We start from the raw sequence: 23,010 nt of genomic DNA on the forward strand, positions 1-23,010 counted from the left end.
CGAATGGCAACTAGGCACATATGCTGCATGCATGAAGGAGGCGTATCTCAGCTAAATAGGTCAGTCTTCATGATGAAGAAATGGACCGCTCAACTCATGGTCGTATCAAATCCGTTCTGAACGTCGCCTCGTCGCAGCAACGTAAACCGGAAGTTAGCGTTGCGGACGACCTTTGAATCGGTATCATGTATGCATTCTGTTAGAGAGTGTATTTATAATTGCATACAAACCTTCGCTTAAGAACGAAGAGGGAAACTTGAAGGCTGTGCAGAGAGGTTGGAAAATCGCAGCTTTCCTACATGTCTCGTCCGGCTGCAAATTTGGTTGAGATACCTCGCATGGTCACATTTCTTTTTCCCTTTTTTCTTTTTTTTCTCAGGAGAAATGGCGCTATGGGCCCCCCCGAAGGGTAGACAGGCATTCCACATAGAGGTCAACGGTATGGGGATTGATGGTTGGCCCAGCTAACTAAGTAGAATATCGTCAAGCTGGTGATTAGAGGAAAACTGCGCTCTATATAATATTGTAAATGGCAAAATGTCTGGGACGCCGCCCGCTGCAACCAAAACTAGCATGGTGGTTAGGTAGACGTGTGACGAGATCTGAAATAATCACTCACCAGAGCTGATAGCTATTTGATGGGAGGTATTGCCAAGTAAGCTATAAGGGGAAAGAAACGGTGCTGATATCAAGGAGGATACCTGCCTATGACAGACAATCGATAAAAGCTCCTGGATCTTCCAAGTGCCATCTACTTATAACAGATTAGCCGGTTAATCATTGTGCATTGCATGTTCTCAGTGAGTTATTCGCTTTTTAGAGAATTTTCAAGGGAGAGCCCCCCTCTGCGAGCCAGGCACAGCCCCACTGTCAGTACTTGACATTTCGCAGATATCACCATTTATAGACGGTGATACGGCGAATCTTCCATCGGGTTAAAAGGCGTAATGGACTTTGGCCATAGACAGCCTATCATAGGGGCAACAGCATCAGGATTGACCTCAAGTCATACTTATGCTCATGACTATACCTAGCTATGGGCGAACCGGCAGACATTACCTGCAAGCGCTTTCCGGGGCCCATCTGGCTTAAAACCTCAGTCGCGCTGAGGATGTGTCATGCAAAAACACCAAAATTTCAGCCTGCCGCCCTTAGGAGCTCAATGCACCAGGAATATACCAGAGACTAATAGTAGCCTGGGGCTGACATAAATGAGATTCCCTGTCAACCACCCAAGTCCATAAAACATGATACTTCTGAAACCCCTTGGCATTAGCCAGAGTTCTTTTTGGAGGCATCAAGCTCCAAGATCGATGGTGACATTGCCAATGACAGGAACATCATCAATATCCGGAATGCCTCACCCACATGTTAGGAGAAATAAACATTAACTCGCCAGGAATACGGTCATGTGGGAGAGATAGTTGCATGTCTCAGTCCTGCGGCCTTTCTCGTTCTTCCACGGGAATTCGCACCAGGGTTGCCGGCAGACAGCGCTCAACCATTAAGTCATGGCCAGTCTCAGCGCTTGAGGATTGATCTTTTGTGCTTATGGAAACTGCAGCTTTTGCTATGTTGGCATGCAACATCAGTGATTTTTGCTGAAACAAGTTCATGGGAAAATAACGATGAGCGCCGCAAGACTCCAAAACATGCCGGACTTACTTGAAGCCATACTGATAGCCCGTAGAACGTTGTCCCAATTTGCAAGAACGCAGGCCATAGCTAGAAATCAGAAATTTGCTCAAGTCAGTGATTGTATGCAATCTTATCTGACTTTTTCTCTTTTCGTTCAGTGATCGTGCAGAATTTCGCAGCCTCAATATTGTGCAAAAAGTGGAAGAATGCAGAAAGAGGAACAACGAAGCAGCGAACCTTCTGTACCATCTCTTAATGTACCTATCTTCGCCTCTAAGACCTGCATTTGCATCGCCATGACGCCACTTAGATCCCGCAGCCGCATCAAATTCTCGAGCTCGGCTTTCTTGGAGACAATGCGAGACGATAGAGCTAAAGACTGCTGGTGTGAGATGGCATTAAGATTGCTCTGTTGACGAATTGACGATGATGTCGATGTGCTGGCCAAAACTGCGGAAGTAGGACGCGACGATGAATACGCCATGACACCTGGGAGACTAGTGCAGTTTGTGGTTTGCACAAGCCACGTGTGTCAATTGCCCAAAGAGAAAAAAAAAAGAGAGAAAGAAAAAAAGAAGAGATACTGACTCAACGCTCTGATTATTAGAATCAGTTGAACTAAGAGAGGAAGCAACAAAGCCCATATAAATGGCTAGGTAGTTTTGCTTGTGCCTTCCCTAGTCCCCACTTTACTAGGCCCTATGTGGACAAACATCAACAACGGGACTTCGCCCACTACCACCAACCATGAACCACAATCTTGTTTACATTTCGCATCTGCTCTGTGGTAGAGCATAGACTACATACCATGCCCATTGCACTCCCGGGCCCGACAGAGATATACACAAACCCAGATTTAATTATCTGGCGCTATCTACAACCTTTCGGCTATAATTCTCCTCTTCACAGGATTAAGTCTCCAGTAACTGAACAGGAGGCATTTCACTTGGCATGAACCTTCCAGAAACATGGCTCGATTGAATGAATCTACGGCTCCGACAGAGCCCATTGATATCCGTAAGCTGCTCTCACTGTCCTATCCCTATTATCCAGTTTCCTCTCGCCACTGCCCCGTCCTTGTCCCTCCCTGATTCCTTGTGTGCATCGCCGTATTTCTCTTGGGGTCCTTATTGATTACTTGTATGTCAATATTAGTGAAGCGACGATTTGTGCGGCAGAACCGCGAGATTGCCCGTGTCAATTCAATACAATCCCTTCGCATTCGCACCCTTGAATCTGATGTCTCCAATTTGCTCGCGGAGAATGTTTCCCTACGGGAGCAGGTCATAATGCTGAGTCAAGAGTTGGAGAGGTTTGAATCGGCCAAATCGCTCCACGATGGCGTCTATGATATCAAAACGAGATTAGACGACAAGTTAGCAGAGTTAGGCAATCTCGTCAACGAGTTGGGCACATTACCACGCAGGTTGGACAAGTCCTGTCATGACAGATTGGGCGCCGGAGGCCTCGGGCAACTCAAATTATCGAGATCCGAATCCACATACAGGAAACCTGACCCTGAGATCAACTTGATTTGTAAGGAACAGGGAGGTCTGCCGGTAATTCTCGAAGACAAATGCTACCCGCGAGAAACCCTTGAGTAAGTACTGGTCGAGAATCTCATACACATGTTTATTTTGTGCTTAGCAACGTCAGGTCACAGGAGATACGACACCTGATCGATTCTAGTCGTGAGATCTGTACGGCTCCAGACCCGGCAGAGGCACCATCGCCACTATCGACAATCAAGCGTCGAGAGTCTACCCCACAAGCTTCTGAGAAAGATCTTGAAAATATCGAAATACTCGGCGTTGATGAGAGGTTGGACGACGAAATGTTATTCTCGAATTTGATGACAAGGAAGAGACAAAAGCCAGACCCTTCCGCCTCGAACGATATCTCACCAACATCGGGCCGGCCCTCAATCACTGAGCTGGACGAGACAATCTCTCCAAAGAGGGCTGGGCAAAAGAGGAAATTTGGTGCAGATCGTGAAGACGAATACCTCTTGACCAGTATAGGCGATGATGATTTCCAATACAGTCGGCCGCCCCACTCTTCGCTCGGGAAAGACGAAGGACGTGTGTCTACCCGTGGGAGGAATCCATTACTGCGAGAGGACGCGCAGCCGAAGCGGGATTCTGGTACTCACAAAGCAACTCAACGCAAAGCTCTTGAACCAAGTATGGCAACTCCCTTATGGTTGAAAAGCAGCATGAACGGCTCGTTAACTGTATGAATCACAGAGAATGGCAACCTCAGTATCGCCTCCCCAGACGAACACCCCCCTACCACAGCCCATGATGGCATGCGCAAGAAATCGCAAAGACAGAAAGGGCCTCTCAATCCAGTAGAGCCCGGAGAAGAATCAATATGCCAGCAACAGGGTAGCTTTGTTGGGAATTTCTCCAGCCAATGTTCAAATGACAATGAGCGAAAAGAAACCAATACTCACGAAATAGTCACGCTTCCAAACAAGGAGCCACAGAAATCAGAATCATTGTCCCCTGCAAAAACCGTATCTATATTTCAAGGTGGCTCTGGAATGACTTCTTCATTATTAAACGCCCCTCCTTCACGTCCGTCAAGACGTCAAAGATCTGTCGTGAGCTATGCGGAACCGAACCTGAGAGACAAAATGCGTCGACCCACAAACGAATTTGTTCCCGCTGTCGGGGGGGAGAGGCTGAGCAAGACATCGAACACAGCTGCGCTTCCCGAGTCTACAGATGAGGGAGACGTGGGGTTACAGACCGATATCAGCCGAGCAAAGAAACCGGAGAGTTCGCCAGGGACGACGCGGGACCACATATCAATATTGGAAAAGGCTTCGGGTCACACATCACGTTCTCCCGTAAACATGGTTTCTCTCAGAAAAAAGAAGAACATTCTGGCGAAGATTGTGACTGCTGGCGAAGAGGATCGTGATACTCTACAAAACGAGCTGTCATCGGGCGCTAGGGAGAGACCCAATTACTCTGTTGAAAACAGCAAGCCCAGAGGATGCGAGGACCAGAATACGCTCCGCATTTCAAATGCCGGGAGAAATAATGAGCTGGACTCACAATCTACAGATGATACTGGCTCCTTGCAAAGACATGTTGTTGCAGAAGAATCAGAGCCAACTCCCGGTAGACGCAGACAGCCCCGACGCCACTCTTCACACCTTAAAACATCCACCCAGCATACCCAAGGCGAATTAAGGGCGGAGCTGCATTCAACTCGGAAGTTGTCGACATCGGGTGCTCCTTCCGAGGTACCGAGGCCAACGATGCCGGCCGAGAACGCTGACACTGATAGCGCAGTACTGGATGAAGAAACGGGATCACTTTCAAACGCAATGGTGGGGGGACGGTTGAAACGTGGGCATCGGGCGGTTGCACGAAGAAAAAGTATGATGCTATAAATCAACTATTTCATGGGCCGACACGAATCTTGACAATATTACGTCCGATCGAACACTGATTTTGCGGCGATTGATTCCAGCTCAGTCTAGATTCCACTGACAAGACCTATGGCAAACACCACACGAATTCCATGTTCATAGTTTGTAATCTTGCTCCATTTCTCTCTGTCTTCGTTTTCTTTCCATTGACGGTGAGAATATGAAACAGAGTCAATTCAGACAGAGGTCTGCACTTTGTAGCCCACTTGCCTGTCCTCCGGAGTGACTCTTTCAGTCAATGGTGTCAAGTGTTATTGCATACCACAACGTCCAGCGCGACAACATCGACTTATATGCCGCGGTATTTGCAGATGAGGAGTGAAGTTGATGCATGGGCTACAGCCCCATATTTCTGGGCTGGCCCTTTACTTTTGGCATTTTTTCGTATGCATTCGGACTTGGCTTCCTCTTCCCGTTTCTCCTGGCATGGCGTTTTGTGCAGGAGGGAGTGCGTCCTCGATTCAATGACCGGTTTGACGGAGATTGACTCGCATCTTGTGCATTTTGTTTGTGGTTTTCTGCGCGGCCTATCGAATCACGGCAATCTACATCGTTGTCACTTTCCGACTCGGAGGAACTCGATGTCGAATCATCAGACTCCGAACTGCTTTCACCTACAGGCCGAGGTTTGTGGTAGATGCAACATACTGTATGGGTTAAAGACGGCCCGACATTATCGTAATTAGCGTCCAATCTGAACCGCATGGAAGACGATGCAAGTGATGGCGAAAATAGAATTGGAAATAAACAGGAAAGAGTAGAAGAAGAGACAGGGAAAGTAAGCAGATGGTTGCTGACGGCTTCTATGGCCTATTCCAAATTCGCTTACCTTTTGAGCTCTTTTTACCCATTCCCTCGTTGTCTACAACATCTTCAGTCCATCTTATATGTCGTCCTGGCGTTGCGTCCTCAATCTGGTCTGTGGCGATACTGTCATTCTCGGCTCTCAATCTCAGTGTGCCTGAAATGCGGACAGAGGAATGGTTTTCTTGTGGGACGGCTGGAGATAGCAACTGAATATGAGAGCTGGATGCTGCATTTGAGGGTACCTGCCTAGTGCGTGACATTATTCATATATATCGGTCTCAAACCTCTTATTTGAGTAGTAGGGTTGAAGTGAGGGGTGTGCAATGATAATCATACCTCTACTTTATGAAAGTTGTGGGGCTAATCTCTCACCGCTTTATCCTACTTCAACTGATTTACCAAGGTACTGTACTCCTGCAGACATGTTTTCCCTTCCAGTACCAGAGGTATACAGTATTCTATTAGTATGTAGCTACCTCTCTACAAGGTTGATTTGATTCAGAGTACTTCACAGTTGCGCTCAGAGCTACTGCAGTGCTTGTGCCGTATGAAGCACAATGATCGCCAATCCAACAAAGAGTGAGCTCAGGACGAAAAGTTCCACTTTGTGCTCAGGTTACCAGAAGCATCCCAATCGGCCGGCCCCTTCCCCAACTATTCTCATCGGGTTAGGTAGTGTAGGTTGAAGAAGGAGATATACCTGGTTTAGTCAAATCAGTAGAAGCACTACGCCCTCGACTGGCGACTTGTTCTCACTAACGCACAGTCCACACATGAGCGACAGGCAAGAGGAGCGAAATTACAAAGAGACACGTCAGTGTGCGGAGAGAGACCCAAAACCACGTCCATATCGGATTCAAGTAAAGGGTAGTCAAGATGGCAAAGGGAGCAAGCCCTGTCTGTCACGTAGCACGCCGAAACATGTAGTAGAACGAGCAGTATTCAAGCTTCAAAGTCCGTAAAGGGACCAACCGTTGAGACCGTCTTCTGGAGTCACCAACTCCTCTAAGTCTTTTGTAGCTCTATCTAATGAGCTCACTGGTAATTCAGTGCGGAGTTCCAAGTCGAGTCAGAGCTCATCCTCCTGATCCATTTCAGACGGCTTCAAAAGTCCTCCAACTCTCATTGCCCGGTCTCGTTCTGCTGCCTGCGCATCCCGCAGAGCCTGCTCTCTTTCCTCTGCATAAAGTTCTGCATTATCACCTGCGAACTCTTTCAAAGAGATCAAGAAGTCCCGCAAATGAGTCTTGAACTTATTGAAATCATCATTGAAGGTAAACAAGCCAACTACAAACTGCTTGATTTGTATCCTGAGACAGAATCAGCACCGTTTCAATCGAGACCGGCCTATCAGCCAACTTACTCTTGAAGATTCTTGAAAGCATTTTGCAAGAGGTTGGCAACGTATTCTTGCAAGAAGTCTTTGTTGGATGTCCCGAGCGGCGCTTGTTCGGGGGAATAGATGGGTTCTTGGACCTTCCCGGATTCGATGAAGTAGAACATACGGGACAGTAGCATTGCTTGAGATTTGAACCCTGCCAAAAGGTGAGTGTGAGCTACTCTAGTACCATGGGTGTATACGGACCTGCTTTGTGATCGCTGTCGGTAAGGACAAAGAAGACGTCTTGAAGAATTGGAATGAAAAATTGGCGAAAGAAAATACTCGATGTTTGCGTATCGGTCTCGGCCATATTGTTCATCAGTTCCAGGCACATTGTAAGGCCGGTATTTTCCACTTCGCGATTGTCATGTTTACTGGCCCACATGCAAGAGTCGATCACAAACTTGAATTGCGTGGCATCAAGTTTGAGTAGCGCCGGGAAACAGTATAAATTGATCGCTTGGAGCAATTTAAAGAACTGCACACGGTGCTCTGGATACTCGTGGAAGTCTTTGTTGATCATCTCAAGGGTGCATTCGAACACACTCTCCATGATTAAAGGAACCTTGTCTTCCATAAGGCTCTGGTGAGGTAAGTCAGATCCGATAACATTCCCAAAAGCGATGTTTGCCAGGGAATGTTACATACATGTAATTTATGAACGATTGTGGTCATGACGTTCAGGACCTCTGCTTCCCGCGCGTCGGGAACATTTCGGTTATAGTCCACCAGAACAGCCTCCAGAAGAGGTGGAACCATGTTAGCGTTGACCATCTCCAGATCATCAGCTTTCTGCACATAGGTATCGATCAGCTTAAGAATCTCCTTTTTGATGGTCCGAAGCCCTCGGACTTTCGGCGTCTTGGTGGCGATGTTGCCTGTTCGACGTTAGACAATGAAGACGCAAAAAAGACAGCAAGAGTCACAAGCGTATTTACCATCGTGCGCAACAGCATCGTTAATGAGTTGACTGGAAGCCCGATACATGTTCAGCATATCATGGTAGATGCGTCCAATCTGGGAATAAAAATAAGTGCCAATCGAGGAACAGGCTGCAACATTTGTCTTCATAATGTTGCCGATGATCTTTATCGTTTCTCCATCCTGGAGTATGGACGGGTCTTGATTCGCCTGGGCTATAATAGCATCCCACGCCGAGTTGGGAAGGGACATCAAGTTCTCGATCAAACGATCCTGGAGGCTTTTCTGGCCTTGGGCAGAAATCATATAGCCACACGCTTCGTAGAAAGTGTGAACTTGTTGTGGTGAAAGGTCACAGGTGATCTTTCTCATGTTTCGAACAATTTCCTCGATAAATGGCTCGTTCTCCCCAGGCTGAAGGGCGACAAAATGGCGTCTGCACTTGTTTGCGATCTTGATAAATGTATCGCACGCCATGTCTTGGACACCTGGTGTGTGTCAGAAAGAGAGGCACTGGAAATCAGCATGCGTAACTGACCTTCATGTGTTTCGTGCATAAATTCAAACAATTTGTTGACAACCGTCTTCAGGAATTTCCAATGGGCCTTCAAGAATCGCGGATACTGCCCTACAATATACATAATGTTACTGGCGACGACTGCTTTGTTGTCTTTTCCTCGCTTCTGTTCCGTGAGACCCAGAAGGTCCTTGATCACAGTGACAAGGAAGCGCTTCTCAGTCTCCTCATTCATGGCCCCCGAGATTGACCCAATTGCCCAACATAGAGTATTGCAATTAGCCCATGACCACTCAGACCCGTCCACCTGTTTAGCCAACTTCTCGATCATGATATTTTCGGTGTCAACGACGTCAAGATGTGTCAGATAGACCAAACACTCCCGTATTGTCTTATAGAGCTGAATCGTGTCGCTTTCTTTGACGAATTCGCGAACAATTTCGCCCTCGTCGTTTTCAACAATCAAGACTTCTTCTGGCCTGACCATTTTCTCGATCATCACAGTGCGAAGGTTTGACAGGACCTCCTCGTACTTATGCTTGCGAAGGGGATAATTGGCAAGGGTGCTAGGGTGCGGTGCCCCTCCGTTTGACAACCCACTAACACCCATGCTAACCAAGGGATTGATATCTGTGATTGGAAGTTGTTGCATCTCCTCGTACAGCTCCTGCACTAGTCTCGTCCAGTACTCCAGACAAATTTTGAAGACCTCTCTGTCGTCGATCTGACTGATACGGATAAGGTAAAAATGGGCATGTGTGAGATAGTCACGATTCGGTAACTTTTCAATCAGCTGAGCACAGTGGTCAGTATTTCTGTCAACGTCCGCTCAAGAGACTATTGTGCAACACTTACATTTAGATGAGCGCTGAAAAAGCTGGAGAGGAACAGTGCTAAGTTGAGGACGAACTCCTGATCCCTCGAATTGCTTTTGGCATATGTCTGCTTTAAATCCATGGAGAGTGGAATGGTCTTCGAGACTATGGTCAATGTCTCAGTGAACATTTGAACCAATCTTTCATCGTAATTGTAAGGGTTGCCGATTTGGAGTCCCCCAATCTCGGTGAGACACTTCAATGTCACATTCCGGAAATCGGGAACGTCCAGGAAACGAGTTAAGAGGGTGTTGATGATGGGGGTCTCAAATATGTATCCCAGGGGTATCCAATTCAGGAATCGAAGGAGAGTCTCTAATGTGGCTTTGATCAGACTCGGCTGGTTTGCTGTATTCAAAACTTCAGAGCACAGCTGGAAGATGGATGAGAATTCCTGTGTCATGGAAGTCTTGAGATTTCTGGCCTTGATAGAAGTCATCTGATCCTGCGAGAAGTCAAATACTTCTTCTGATAACAAGCGAAGGATGGCCATGTTGTTTTCGCAAATAGAGAGACTCGTATGACAAGATGAGATTATTTCATTGATGAAAGTCGGCCAATTGTGAGGCCACTCTTGCTTCAGGATAGAAACGAGGACCAGGTTGAGCTTATTCAAAAATGCGCGTTCACTCCTGAGCTTTTCTTCTGACTTGGAGTTTTCGATAATGAAGTTGACGATGAAATTTCGTATGCCTGAGTGGTCTTAGTCATGAGCTGACAGAAGAACACGCGACTCCTGCTGCTTACCGAGACATTGCTCTCTTGGTAGAACTTTCCATCTGGTCATAATCACATCGTCGAGAACCTGCAGCGCGAGGTCTAGCATGGTCAGCATGCGATGTATCGAGTAAAGCACTTAGGAGAACAACACGCGAGATGTTTCCTTACACTTTGTTTGCAAATACGATGATTCTTGGAGTATATTACCCACGATCAACCAAGCGTCCGGGTTTTGTTTGAACTGGTTGTCGAAGCGAGTCAGTTACCCTACACTGAGTCTTGGGGTTTAGGAATACTCACTTCTGTTAGAGTCTGCTGGGCTTGCTTTTGCTGAACGGAAGGTCGCATTGTGAAGTTAGCAACCCAAGCTCTAGAAGCACAATCATACATATTGGCCGGAATCATTATGGTGCCTCACCAAATCCCCTTTGCCCTCGTAGAAGGCCCGGACAGTGTTGTCCAATTCTTGTATGGAAACAGACATCCTGTCTCAAGGACTGACAACCCTGTCCGTTCTACAGCTTCACCTCTGATACACGTGCTGAACGCGTACTATGCACCGAGAAGCCTTGCTGGACACTGATGAGCGCTGGCTAGTACAGGTTTTCGGGAGGTTGATCAGGCGAACAAAGAGTTTGGCGGGGTTGAGGCTCTTTTGGAGGGGTTGGCAAAAGGTTAGGGACTTCAAAGAAAAGCTCTTGGTTGCAAAGAATGAGTTGACAGGGATCCCAGAAACAGACAAGTTCAGCGGGGCTTGATGCTTGATGTAATTGTAGGTATAGATGAAAGCATATGAGTGTCAATTATTGGCGGTGAAGAGAGACTACTCCTGTTGCGAATGTCAGGTTGGTGTGATGCATCAACTATCAAAACTGCTTACTAATTGGCTTGTTAGTTGGTTACCCAGTACGCCTACGGCGGGGAGTATCTACTACTCAATGATCACTCATTATTGCCGACAACAGTACCTCTTAGCTCCCCAGCTTTTCTTCTACTTCCTGGTGGCTTTCCAGTAGAAGTCTCAATAACGGATTAACTACATTGGCAGTCATATATGGATCGAATATATATAATGAAAACGCGTAACAATTATGTTTGAAGAATATATCCTCGATATTTGATTTCTCTCGCATATGGGGTGGAATATTGGTCTTATATCGGATATACCTGGACCTTCTTGTCACATAATAATATCCGAACATATCAAATTGTCTTAGGATAGCAATAACTGCCATTCCCGAGACTAGTTTCTGGCCCCTATGCTGCTGTTGCAATGCTTGAGTTACGGTTTAGATGATCAGGTACTAAGTATATTGTTGGAATTGCCACGCAAGGGCTGGGTTTCGCCCATTTGATGCAGCCAAACACCACAAAGAAACAGCTTGGATTCCTTGGTTTCTAGCAATGGCCAAACTTTTTCAGGAAAGGTTGCCGCCAGACATACGGCGAGCCCAATCAGTAGTATCATGAGACTTCACGAGCTCATGTAGGTTGCCTATGGGTATCTTATGGACGGCGTGAAGTCAATAGCAATTAGACTATGGCAATTGGTCCTCATACACATAAACACATAGATATGATGCTATTTAAGAGTAAATCATAATACAGTCCAAGTACTAAGACTACTACAAAAAGAAAACTGAATACTCTCTAATTATTTAAGCATGCACATGCAGGTTGCTTGGATTAGATGGGGCCTACTATCTTTGGAAATACTGCTCCTGATTAAAATAATATATGCTCTTATCCTATGATAATTACTAGAGTGCATGTATGAGCACTTATATGTGTACCTTATTATTTCTCCGCTTAATTAAATATAACTATCTGTACATAAGTGATTGGATAATTTAGTAGATGCAGCACATGTACTCTGGTGGTGTACGAGTATATTGTACGTAAATATGTATTGCATGACGCCCATTAAGCAGGAAAACATCACCAAGTGGGTGTCTATGATGACCACTGTGCTATGAAACTCAATTTCTCCTACACATTATAGACTGGTCAGTGGTTACCTCCAGAGCCTTCTCATTTCTAGATATATATGGTACCGATATTGCCTTGACTTCAATTGGCAATCAAAGTAGCCCAGTTAGGGAGCCTGAGCTAAGTAGGTGGATACAAGCAGTCATGTAGAGGTATTATCTCAGAGTCATGAATGCAAATTAAATATGGAGTAGTTGGATGAAGATGGCGATTGCCTATATACAGTGATCTATCTAGCCACTCCATAATTGAGAGAGATGTACGGAGTACTCGGGTGTCTGATCAACATCTGATACCAAAAGGGTATCCTAGCTCAATACCCATGCTGAATTTGTACTCCGTAGGTTAATTGTAATCCTTTGCCCCTACTCTGTGCTCCATACTACCATCTCAGGCTAATAATGTTATGATAGTCTATTATAATAGTCTTTGTCATCTAGTCCTTAGATACATACATCTTCCCAGTCCTTCATTCCCTCTTCTATTCCTCCTTCCCTATGCCTTTCATGAGGATCTTCAAGCTTCCCGATTCCACGGTCACTGAATTCTCAAGGTTATCTCTTCATTGTGATGATAAGTGCCTAGGCATATTTGTCCCTTATATATAGAGACTATTGGTCTTGTCAGATCACTCAATTGTAGTCGTCCGATCCTAATCATTTATGATTGATCTGCACCATCTTCTGTCTAAGGTGGTTGGTATTGGTCTCCAGGCTGCTCTATACTACTATTATTTATCCTATTTGACCCCTCATTGCGCATCATTCTGCCCTCGCTACTGGTATTCTAGCTCTCAGCCCAGAGCATACTCGTTTTCCTCACCCATACGAATATTGATACTTTGATTTTCATGCGGGCGGTTGTCCTCTTCCGAATGCCTGACCAATAACACTTTCTTTCTCTATATATTGGCCATCATTCATTGCGCGCTGTCGTTGAAAGAATCCAAGCAATTTCAACCTTCTTCCTCTATTCCCTCCCACCACCCAACAACTCATCCAATCTCCTGTCTTATACATTGTTTAACCTGTTATGATTATTCAACTAGTATCTTCAATACCGCAAGTGATTTGTTAGTGCAGCGACAACGCTCACAACACCTAATTGAATCGATTTGGCTCCGAACGACTATTGCAGTGAACTTCAGCTGTTTGTCTCCCCACCCTTCTTGTGATTTTGGGCTGCTATCCTCACTGGTCGATGCAAAATAGATACAAGACAACAAGAACGGTCCTCCAGGTTAAGATCCGATCTGTCAAAATATCATAGTTCCGTCAGGCAGACTGAAAGGATCCGCGGAGCGAGAGTGCGCATCATCTTGATACTACAGCTTCGCCTGTCTTCTGAGAATGAGCACCATGGCGTCCACTTCAGTGACCAATGGTCACGAACCCGAGAAGAGATCCAAGTCGGAGAACCAAAGTCCTCCTCGGTTTACTGCGGTAAATGGAAGGGAAATCACAGCGCCAATGTCCGTTGGCGTTACTGCGGCCGACTCATCTAGCAACGAAGATATACCGAATAATCAAGGCAGAGTCGAACTCGACACTCCATCTCGAACGGAAGAACGCGCTAGAGACAATGGAAACGCCGAAATTGACCCGGACGAACGATCGACGCAGCGTTCCACGTCCCATACTGGCTCATTGTCAGGAGGACAAGGTGCAAACAAGAGGAAGAGATCAGAAATTGATGAGCGTCAAGAACTTCTCTCATCATCTTTTAAAGGCTCTCGAAGTCCAGCCATACGGTCAGATGCCGCTGTGGAATCTCACACCCAACAGCTTGCTGTGAACTTCGCTGCGTCACCTCCTGGCCCTCATGATCTCAAGCATCCATCACCATCAATCGCTCAATCAGACAGAAATGAAGATTCACGATCCGCCTCAGCAAATGCTTCATTGAATGACTATGATTCACATCTGGTACAACAGGCACAGCGCGCACAACAGATTGACCCCTCAGATGCTCAGTTGGCGGAGGTACTCCAGCGCGAGTCCCAGGATCATGATGGACAAAGCTTACAGCAGAAGAGCTGGAGTGCGACCAATCGCTCGACAGAGGGATCTGCGCAAACCAAAGAGCCATTACATGCTTTTTCACAAGAACAGCCACAAACGGCTATACAAGTCGCCCCTAAGCGAAAGCGCGTCTTCAGCAACCGAACTAAAACTGGCTGCATGACTTGTCGCAGAAGGAAAAAAAAATGCGACGAGCAGCATCCTGCGTGTAAGTTATTCCTTGCGACACTTCTCATTGAACACGGACTTTTTTCGTTCTTTTTGCCATGGTCGCTCAACATTTTTCACAGGCAACAATTGTCTAAGAGGTGGTTTCCTCTGTGAAGGTTATTCGTCCAGAAGCACGTGGCAGAAACCCTCGAGCGCGAAAACTCCAGTTCCGTTGCAATCAAAAGAGGGCTACCCAGATTTAGGGGCGCAGTATGTGCATGACCTGAGCCAACAGCATGAGCGACAGCAAACTCTGGCGGAACAACTTGAGGCGGGAAAAATGAGGGCAATCGCCACCGATGAGAACGATCGTGTCGCTGGGCAGTTCAATGCAAGCCCGACAGGAGCCAATTCGGCTCGTGGGCCGTGGTCTAAACGGAGTTGGCCTAATGCTGGCCATGCTACGTTTATACCTGAGCATGTGACCAAGTCTGACTATAGAGAGGTCCCATCGATACATGAACTATCGCGCGAGGGACACGCGAAAGGCGACTATCAGATCGTTCCGTCGATAAGAGACATATCACACGGATCACATCAAAAACCGGGGATGTCCATCTTTCAAGGTGGCATTGATCAGCGGCCGGCACATACTGGCACCGTGGACACGAACAGCCCGCAGGCACAGGCTCGGATGGCTCTTAGTATTGAGCATCAGCTGTCCAATCGCACAGTGAGTGAAGAATCGGAGAAGGACAAGATGATTCGCGGCGAGCTCTATCGCCCTTTCGATATTCATCTTGTGGAGGAGCGCGAGCGATGCAAAGCGGCCATCTGGCGGTTCAACAATGCTTGTAATCCTGTTTCGGGCTTGAGTGCGAAGGAACAGAATCGCCTGCTGAAGGAGGTTCTGATTCCTCCTGGTTCGGTTGTTGGTTCTCCATCGAGCGTGGGACCACTGAGACCCGCCGGATCTATTGGGCAAGGCGCTGTTGTTGAGTCACCTTTTCAATGCCACTATGGGTTCAACATTCACATTGGTGAGGACGTTATGATATCAGAGAACTGTCTCTTCGTGGATGACTGCCCTATCACTATCGGTGCTCATACATGGATAGGTCCTCGAGTCACTATTCTCAGCTCAATGGCCCATGCAAACATGCAAGAACGGAAGGGCTCTCAAAGCCGCTACCAAGGCCGCCCCGTCACGATTGAGGAGGACTGTTACGTCGGCGCTGGTTGCACCATATATCCCGGTGTCCGTCTTCGGCGTGGTGCTTATGTGGCCCCGGGCGAAGTAGTCAAAAGTGACATTGTAGCATATGGTTTTCAGGGTCTAAAACCAAGCTACATGTGATGGTTCAAACATCCAGGATATGTCGTCATGATTATGAGTGTCAAACAATACATCTACGTTTCTCGAGCCATGGCCGGGTCTTGAAATGTCTGGTTGATATGCACATATGTAGCGTCTGCAACATCAAGGCGGGTTCTCACATTGCTAGTGTGTTGGATCCCCACCAATATTTGCACGGGAGTCTTCTCTTGTATATCCCGCGTCTCTCTTCATGCCTTATCCACCTTCGTCTAGTCCGCGACGGAGCCATGCATTACAATATTACAAGTTGGCAGTTGGTTGGGGAGAGCCAAGGTTGGTGCCCTTTAAGATGCCGAATGATACTCTGCTAATCTGTCTACCAAGAGCGAAGCGGACTCTCCGTCAAGTGATGGAATGGCATGAATATATGTTTTAATACAACTCGTCCTCATGTCTCAGTTATTTTCCTGCCAGGATGACGTTGGAGAAAGAAGGGCAAAGAGGGAAGGCACGAAGTACTTATGCTACATTCGAACGGTCCTCTCCAGTCTGGTTAATATTAATCATGATCCTGACAATTTCTCTCTCAATTGACTCGATGTGATTTTGAGCGTCCACAAACATGACAATGACTGACGGGGGACGTGAGGACAAAGATAATGAGTAATTGGCTAAAGCCAGTCCAAAAATTCTGGTACGAAATAGCTCACGATAATTCCAGCGCCGGCTCTGAGAATCCCTTCCGTACTTTCAAACGCCATCGATTTCAAATCAAACACCCCGGCCTTGGCAGCGGCATGGATCATAGCATACTCACCACTGACCTGGTACGCTGCAATTGGCATATCCTTTGCAAGCTCCTTTGCATCCCTGATGATATCCAGATAACTACTTGCAGGCTTCACCATTATGATGTCTGCGCCTTCACCCACATCTCGTTGAATTGCTCGCCGGGCGAGTCCACGGCCTCCCGGCGGCAGCTGATAACATCTGCGGTCACCGAAAGACGGGCAAGAACCGGCTGCGTCACGGAATGGTCCATAGAGACAACCACTGAACTTTGCGCTGTAAGACATCAAGAGAACACGATGGGCTAAGCCTGCTTCAATCAACTTTAGTTTGATAGCGCGAACTCTCCCATCATTCATGTCGGATGGAGCGACGCAGTGCGCACCAGCAGTAGCGTAGGCAAGGGCGACATCTGAAATTCGATCAACAGACTGGGAGTTATCCAGCGTTCCATCCTCTCGTAGTATACCGCAGTGACCATGAGATGTGTATTCGCAGAGACAAACGTCAGTCACAATATAGAGATTAGGAAAGCGTGACCTGAGAAGACGGATGGCCTGAATGACCGGGCCCGAAGGATCGTCCGCAGCAGTACCCAGGGCATCCTTTGCGGTCGGGTGTAGTGGAACCCCAAACAAAATAACCGACCGCAGTCCCTTTTGAACAAGTGGCCTGAGGAAAGGAACAAGGCGGTTCAGACCTCGGCGATGCTGGTTAGGCAGTGATGGTATTGGTGTCTCTTCATCGGGATTGTCAGTGATGAATAATGGATAGATGAGCATTTCCTGTATTGAAATCAGAAAAGAGCCCAATCACAGGAAGCTTCAGATCCATGCGGTAGTCTTCAAAGCGTGGATAATTCGACTGACGACTCTGACGCCACGAACCTTGGTCAATTGTCTTTCAGCTTGCCATGACCTGGTCAATGGATGGCTATATCCAGCATGCAGCTGGCTTGAAATGTCTCCAGAAATGCTGACACTTGTAGCAGCTGTGCTTGTGTATGACCGAGCGGTGGCCTGAGACCGTGCATGGGATATTTGAGAGCTGCGATCATCATAAGCATCCCTAAAGGCGAGATCCGACACAAGATTTGAGAAAGACATTGCGTGGATGAGGGAATTATGGGGAGTTAAGCAGTTTGTGAGCAGTTTGTAATTGAAGAGTTTGTATAAAGTAGTTGTGCTCTATTCCTCCCTGCTCCTTGGCACTTATCATATTCTGCCCAATGACATTGGTTATGCAAATGCACTCTATATATTATTACATATAAACTACTAAACTAGTATAATGAGTTGGCTGAAATAACTGATGTTTACTAAAGTAGTATATATTCATATAATAAACTATCAGAGTCATTAGTGATTATTAGGTATATTAGTTAGGGCCCTTAGGGGTAATGTAATTCCTGGGTCAGCTCCCCCCCGCCCCTTTTGAATTTAATGTGTTCAAATTCAAAGCTATCCAAACCAACCAAAATAATATTTTTATTGGATCTAGCTAGTATATGTATAGGGCATCTAACTCTAGTATACCCTATGATAAATTAATTTAAAGACCTTAGTGGTGTGTATTTAGTGGTTTAAAAGATAAAGATGTAGAACTTATAAGTTATAATACTATATAGATAATAATAGTACTTCCACCTCATAGTATATTATATATCTTAGGATGATTATTATATAATATATTAATACTATATAACTAACCCCTATAATACTAGTCTATAGGGTTATGCTACACATGACCCTGCTATCTTAATAGAACTAATATCTTGATAATAAGCTATTAGCTCTTTTCCTTTACTAAACTAGATATTTAAAGTTTTATTTTTCTTTACTAAAATATAGTTAGAATAATCTAAAATTAAATATATAGATTATAGGTCCTATTTTAATCTCTCCCTTTTTTTTTAAAAAAAAAAATAGTAGTGCATCTAGAGTGTGAGAGCACCTATAGGATGCTCTCTATTAAGTAGTAGATAGTATGGTAGTAGTAATACCTTTATAGTTAAACTAATTACTAAGATATAAGCATCTCCCATTGTGAGAGCACTTATAGAATGCTCTCTATTATGTGATAGATAGCATGGTAGTAGCAATGCCTTTATAGTTGAACTAATCACTAAGGTGTGAGCATCTCTTGCACCTCAGTGGAGATAATATCTCTGTAGATCATGTGCTACCTATATAACCACCTATAGTTCACTATATACATATTCTCTACATCTAATAGTTATCTCCCCTCTTCTTATGCTGCGTCCCTGTAGCCAGAGGTTGATTATAATATCTCTTTTCACCATGCAAACTACACCTTCTTATTAGTTAGATTAAATAGTAGGTATTACTATCACTCTATTACTTTTACTAGTATAGGTTAGTAATATCATCACTAATCAGGGCATTACTTATTTTAGTAAACACTATTATATAGCAGTTTAATCTTATTATCTTATCTATAGTAAATATATTTAAATAGCTTTACTTATTACTTACTTAGCTTAGTATAGTAGCTATAAATACTTCTAGATTTATAAATATATAGATATTTTCTTCTCCTTCTTCTCCCTCTTTAGTAATATTAAATCTATTATCTTATAAGTAATCTATCTTATTCTCCTTTACTATATGCTTCTTTATTATTTATATAATTATCTTTATAATTATAAGATCTATATTTCCTTCTTTCTGTAAGTATATATAGTCACTAGTTCTCCTATTATAAGTTAACATAATTTACTTATATTAATATAATTATATAATTACTTTAATAAAGCATACATAGCTCCTAGTATAGAGATAGCTTCTAGTTATTACTCTTTATATTAAGAAGGCTTCCTTTCTTATTATTTTATTATCTCTTAAGCAGGGGCATATCTGCTCTTTATTTTATAGAGGATTCTAGTATTCTATAATCTTTATCTTTATTTTAGCTAGGATTCCTATAATATCTATAATAGTTAGCTTATTTCCTTTATTCTCTTTACATTATTTTATATATTTAATACTCCCTGTAGCTTTATTTATATTATTTCCTTTAGTTTAATACTCTTCTTAGTATATATTCTTTATTTCTTTTTTATATTAATAGTTATTAGCCCTATTAGCTTATAAATATATTAAATCCCTTGCTATATTTACTAGAATTTAGTTAAATACTAACTTTATATATAGAAATATAGCTATTACTTATTCTCATAGCTCTGCCACCTATTATACTTATACTAGCTACTATACTACTACTTCTGCTACTACTACTCTAGTTCATGGCTGCTAGGGTTACCCTCCTAGTCATAGGTGTGCTACTACTTATACTAGTTATAGGCATGGTGTATCTTACAGCCAGGGGGGCACCCTGGTTAGTATTATTATTACTATTCCTACCTCTACATGGCCACCCCTATCTCTGCCACCACTGCCTCCTATATCCCTGTTATCTACCCCCCTCCTTAGTCCAGGCCACACTCCTACTATAGAGTATTATTACTAGTGCCTCTAGGCACCTAGCCAGGGTAGGGGGGCACCATTACTATTCTATAATAGCTATATATAGAATAGGGCTAAGTACCTCTGCTATTAGGCTCTTTATTAGCCCTATTAGTTAGTGTATTTTCCTTATACTCTATTCTTATTATAGATACTAATTTTACTCTTCTTTTAAAGTTCCCTACTAGTATACTGACTAAGACTAATACTATTATTACTACCTAAGTAGCCTTAGAGATTACACATCTATATATTATAGGTCTTACTCTTAAGGCTATTACTTATATAGCTTAGGCTTTCTAGGCCTAGGTTACTATAAGTAGTAGTCCTCTACTATATAGGGCCCCCCCTATATTAGCACTTATTACTACTACTACTTCTCTAACCCCCCTATTTATATTAGTACTAGGGTTCTTAATACCTATACCTACTCCTATAGGTATTTAGGCTACTATAGTATAGTTTTTCTCTAGGTAAGTAGGTCTATATTCTTCTAGCTATACTAGTACTAAGCTAACTATATTATATAGCTTATAGTTTACTCCTCCTTTAGGGGTTAAGCTATTATATTATTTTTTATTTATATTATAGGCACAGCCTTCAGGCCTTTTAATTAAAGAAGTTCTCTTATTTAACTATCTACTCTAGCTTATAGACTTTATAAACTACGTATAGGCTTTAGTATCTTTAATATACTTATAGAATTCCTATATATTATGCTCATCTTCCTATCTATACTAATAGATAAGGTACTAATCTTTATTATATACTTTTTAATATCTTAGGATAGTATCTATTTCCTATTCTTTACTATCCTTAATAATTATAGGTCCTAGGTATAGTACTTACTTAGTATCTCTTTTATAGGGCTTAAGCAGTAATATATAAAATATATTATATATCTTTTATAAGTCTAATAAGTATAGTCTATATATTTATTTTCCTTATTTCTTAATAATCTAAAAGGGGCTAAGTAATCTACTTATAAACTTCTAGTTTAGTCTCAGGATAGTAATATTCTTTACTTTTAGTATAATATAACTCTTAATATTTAATAATATCTTAGTATATTTCTTATTATACTACTTCTTTATCTACTTCTTAGACTTTATAAGTAGGATATATAATTTTATATAACTCTTACCTAGTTCTATTACTCTATCTGCTGTAGTAAGTGCCTTTATATCTTCTAGGGCTAGTATATTAATCTATAGATCTATCTTAAAGTCTATAAGTATAAAGTATAGTAATATACCTAGTATACTATATATTATATTATCATAGATAAACTATACTATTAGGAGCTATCTAGCCTAGTTATCTTATATCTAGCTAATATATACTTATAGATAGTACTTTAGGACCTAATTTATATATTTTATCTACCTATTAGTCTATAGATAAAAGGCTATTAATAACCTTCTATATACTTCTAGATAGTAGTAGAGAGTTAACTAGGATATACTAGTAAATAGACTATCTCTATCTAATATAAGGTTCTTTAGTATATTTAGTAATAGTATAATCTTCTTATAGAATATCTCTACTAGCTATATTATATTAATATCCTTTCTTATTAGGATATAGAGTAAGTATTTTATATAAAGATTAATAATTATTATTATTATATTATATATCTTCCCCTGCTATTTTAATAGTAGGAGGCCTATAATAAAGTTTATACTTACCTATTATACTACTTTTATAGAAGTAGGTAGTAGTTCTAGCTTACTATAAGACTTATATCTATATATTATAATTCTTTAATAGATATTATACTTCTTAGTATATACCTTAATATCTTATACTAACTTATATTAAAAGTATCTATACTTAATACTTCCTAAGATATATCTATACTAGTAATAACCCTTCTATAGATTATTATAGTTTATTTTTATTATTTCTATATATAGTACTGCAGACTTTAGCATATAGATATAATTTCTATAAGAAGTCTATCTTTAATCTTCTATTTTAAGTAACTTAGCTTATTTATATTCCATCCTACTATATTAAGTAGTTTCTGCTGCATAAATATATTAATATCTTAAATTATTTATAGTAGATCTACTATAGCTATTAGGATATCTATAGAATAGGCTATTTTAGAAGTAAGTACCTTATATATATTACTTTATAGTACTAGGAGGTCTAGAACTCCTATATTACTAGTAGTATCTCTCTTATCTAATAGTATATTTTATCTATAGGTAGTAACTTCTATTTAGATATCTATAAGATACTTCTAGTTTATCTCTTACACCCCCCTAAGTTATATTATACATACTTATATTTCTCTTTATAGGAGGTATTTATCTAGTCTTAAAAGCCCTATATATAGCTTATTTTATAATATTAGTAGTTATAATAGGTCTATATTCTTAATTTCTATTATATCTATATAGTCTAGATAATAACTAGATATATCTATAGGGTTACTAGCCCCTAGGTAATATTTAATTAAGAAATTAAATATAAATAAGTATTCTATCTATCTTATCTAATATAAATTTAGCTTTTTTATTATTATAAAGTAGTATAAATTAGTATAATTAAATAATATTAAGATAGGGAACTTACTCTCTTCTAGATAGTATCTTTATTATTTAAAATACTTTATAATTACTAGTAGCTCTAAGTTATATATCTAATAATTCTTCTCTATTATAATAAGCTTTCTTAACTAGAATACTATTAGATATTATTCTACTTTAAATAGCTAGGTAAGCATACTAGCTATTACTTATTTTAATATATCTATCTATAATTAAATCTATAATTCTAGATTAAAATACTATAATATTAATATAGTTATAAAGTATTACTTTAGCTTCTTAAATATTTATAGTACTTCTTATATTAATAAAATTATATAGTTTTATTATTCTTCTTTATTAGCTCTAATAGGGGTGTGATAATCTAAGAGTATTTCTTAATAAATCTATAGTAAA

General features: G+C 42.2%; 4 protein-coding genes across 4 annotated transcripts, besides 3 other annotated features; 2 read left to right on the forward strand and 2 right to left on the reverse strand.

Moving 5' to 3' along the window:
• The first annotated feature begins 2,180 nt into the window (after window positions 1–2,180).
• Window positions 2,181–2,215: a microsatellite.
• A 391-nt stretch (window positions 2,216–2,606) lies between these two features.
• NFIA_016930 (shugoshin family protein) lies at window positions 2,607–5,044 on the forward strand (the record flags this gene model as incomplete). The annotated part of the gene is made up of 4 exons (XM_001264888.1): window positions 2,607–2,655; window positions 2,794–3,238; window positions 3,328–3,821; window positions 3,885–5,044. The coding sequence occupies 4 exons, from the start codon at window positions 2,607–2,609 to the stop codon at window positions 5,042–5,044; spliced, it is 2,148 nt and encodes a 715-aa protein (XP_001264889.1).
• A 1,915-nt stretch (window positions 5,045–6,959) lies between these two features.
• NFIA_016940 (exportin CRM1) lies at window positions 6,960–10,788 on the reverse strand (the record flags this gene model as incomplete). Its single annotated transcript, XM_001264889.1, has 11 exons — window positions 6,960–7,200; window positions 7,254–7,425; window positions 7,476–7,854; window positions 7,920–8,149; window positions 8,210–8,680; window positions 8,731–9,502; window positions 9,565–10,277; window positions 10,332–10,403; window positions 10,473–10,545; window positions 10,605–10,634; window positions 10,693–10,788. The coding sequence occupies 11 exons, from the start codon at window positions 10,786–10,788 to the stop codon at window positions 6,960–6,962; spliced, it is 3,249 nt and encodes a 1,082-aa protein (XP_001264890.1).
• Window positions 10,789–13,651: 2,863 nt separating this feature from the next.
• Window positions 13,652–15,821, forward strand: NFIA_016950 (C6 zinc finger domain protein; the record flags this gene model as incomplete). The annotated part of the gene is made up of 2 exons (XM_001264890.1): window positions 13,652–14,522; window positions 14,605–15,821. The coding sequence occupies 2 exons, from the start codon at window positions 13,652–13,654 to the stop codon at window positions 15,819–15,821; spliced, it is 2,088 nt and encodes a 695-aa protein (XP_001264891.1).
• A 632-nt stretch (window positions 15,822–16,453) lies between these two features.
• NFIA_016960 (porphobilinogen synthase HEM2) lies at window positions 16,454–17,677 on the reverse strand (the record flags this gene model as incomplete). Its single annotated transcript, XM_001264891.1, has 2 exons — window positions 16,454–17,356; window positions 17,459–17,677. The coding sequence occupies 2 exons, from the start codon at window positions 17,675–17,677 to the stop codon at window positions 16,454–16,456; spliced, it is 1,122 nt and encodes a 373-aa protein (XP_001264892.1).
• Window positions 17,678–19,792: 2,115 nt separating this feature from the next.
• Window positions 19,793–19,829: a microsatellite.
• A 2,664-nt stretch (window positions 19,830–22,493) lies between these two features.
• Window positions 22,494–22,739: a mobile genetic element.
• Between the last annotated feature and the right edge of the window lie 271 nt (window positions 22,740–23,010).

The sequence above is a fragment of the Aspergillus fischeri genome, genomic scaffold (genome assembly GCF_000149645.3).
Source record: "Aspergillus fischeri NRRL 181 1099437636249 genomic scaffold, whole genome shotgun sequence".
Taxonomy (NCBI): domain Eukaryota; kingdom Fungi; phylum Ascomycota; class Eurotiomycetes; order Eurotiales; family Aspergillaceae; genus Aspergillus; species Aspergillus fischeri.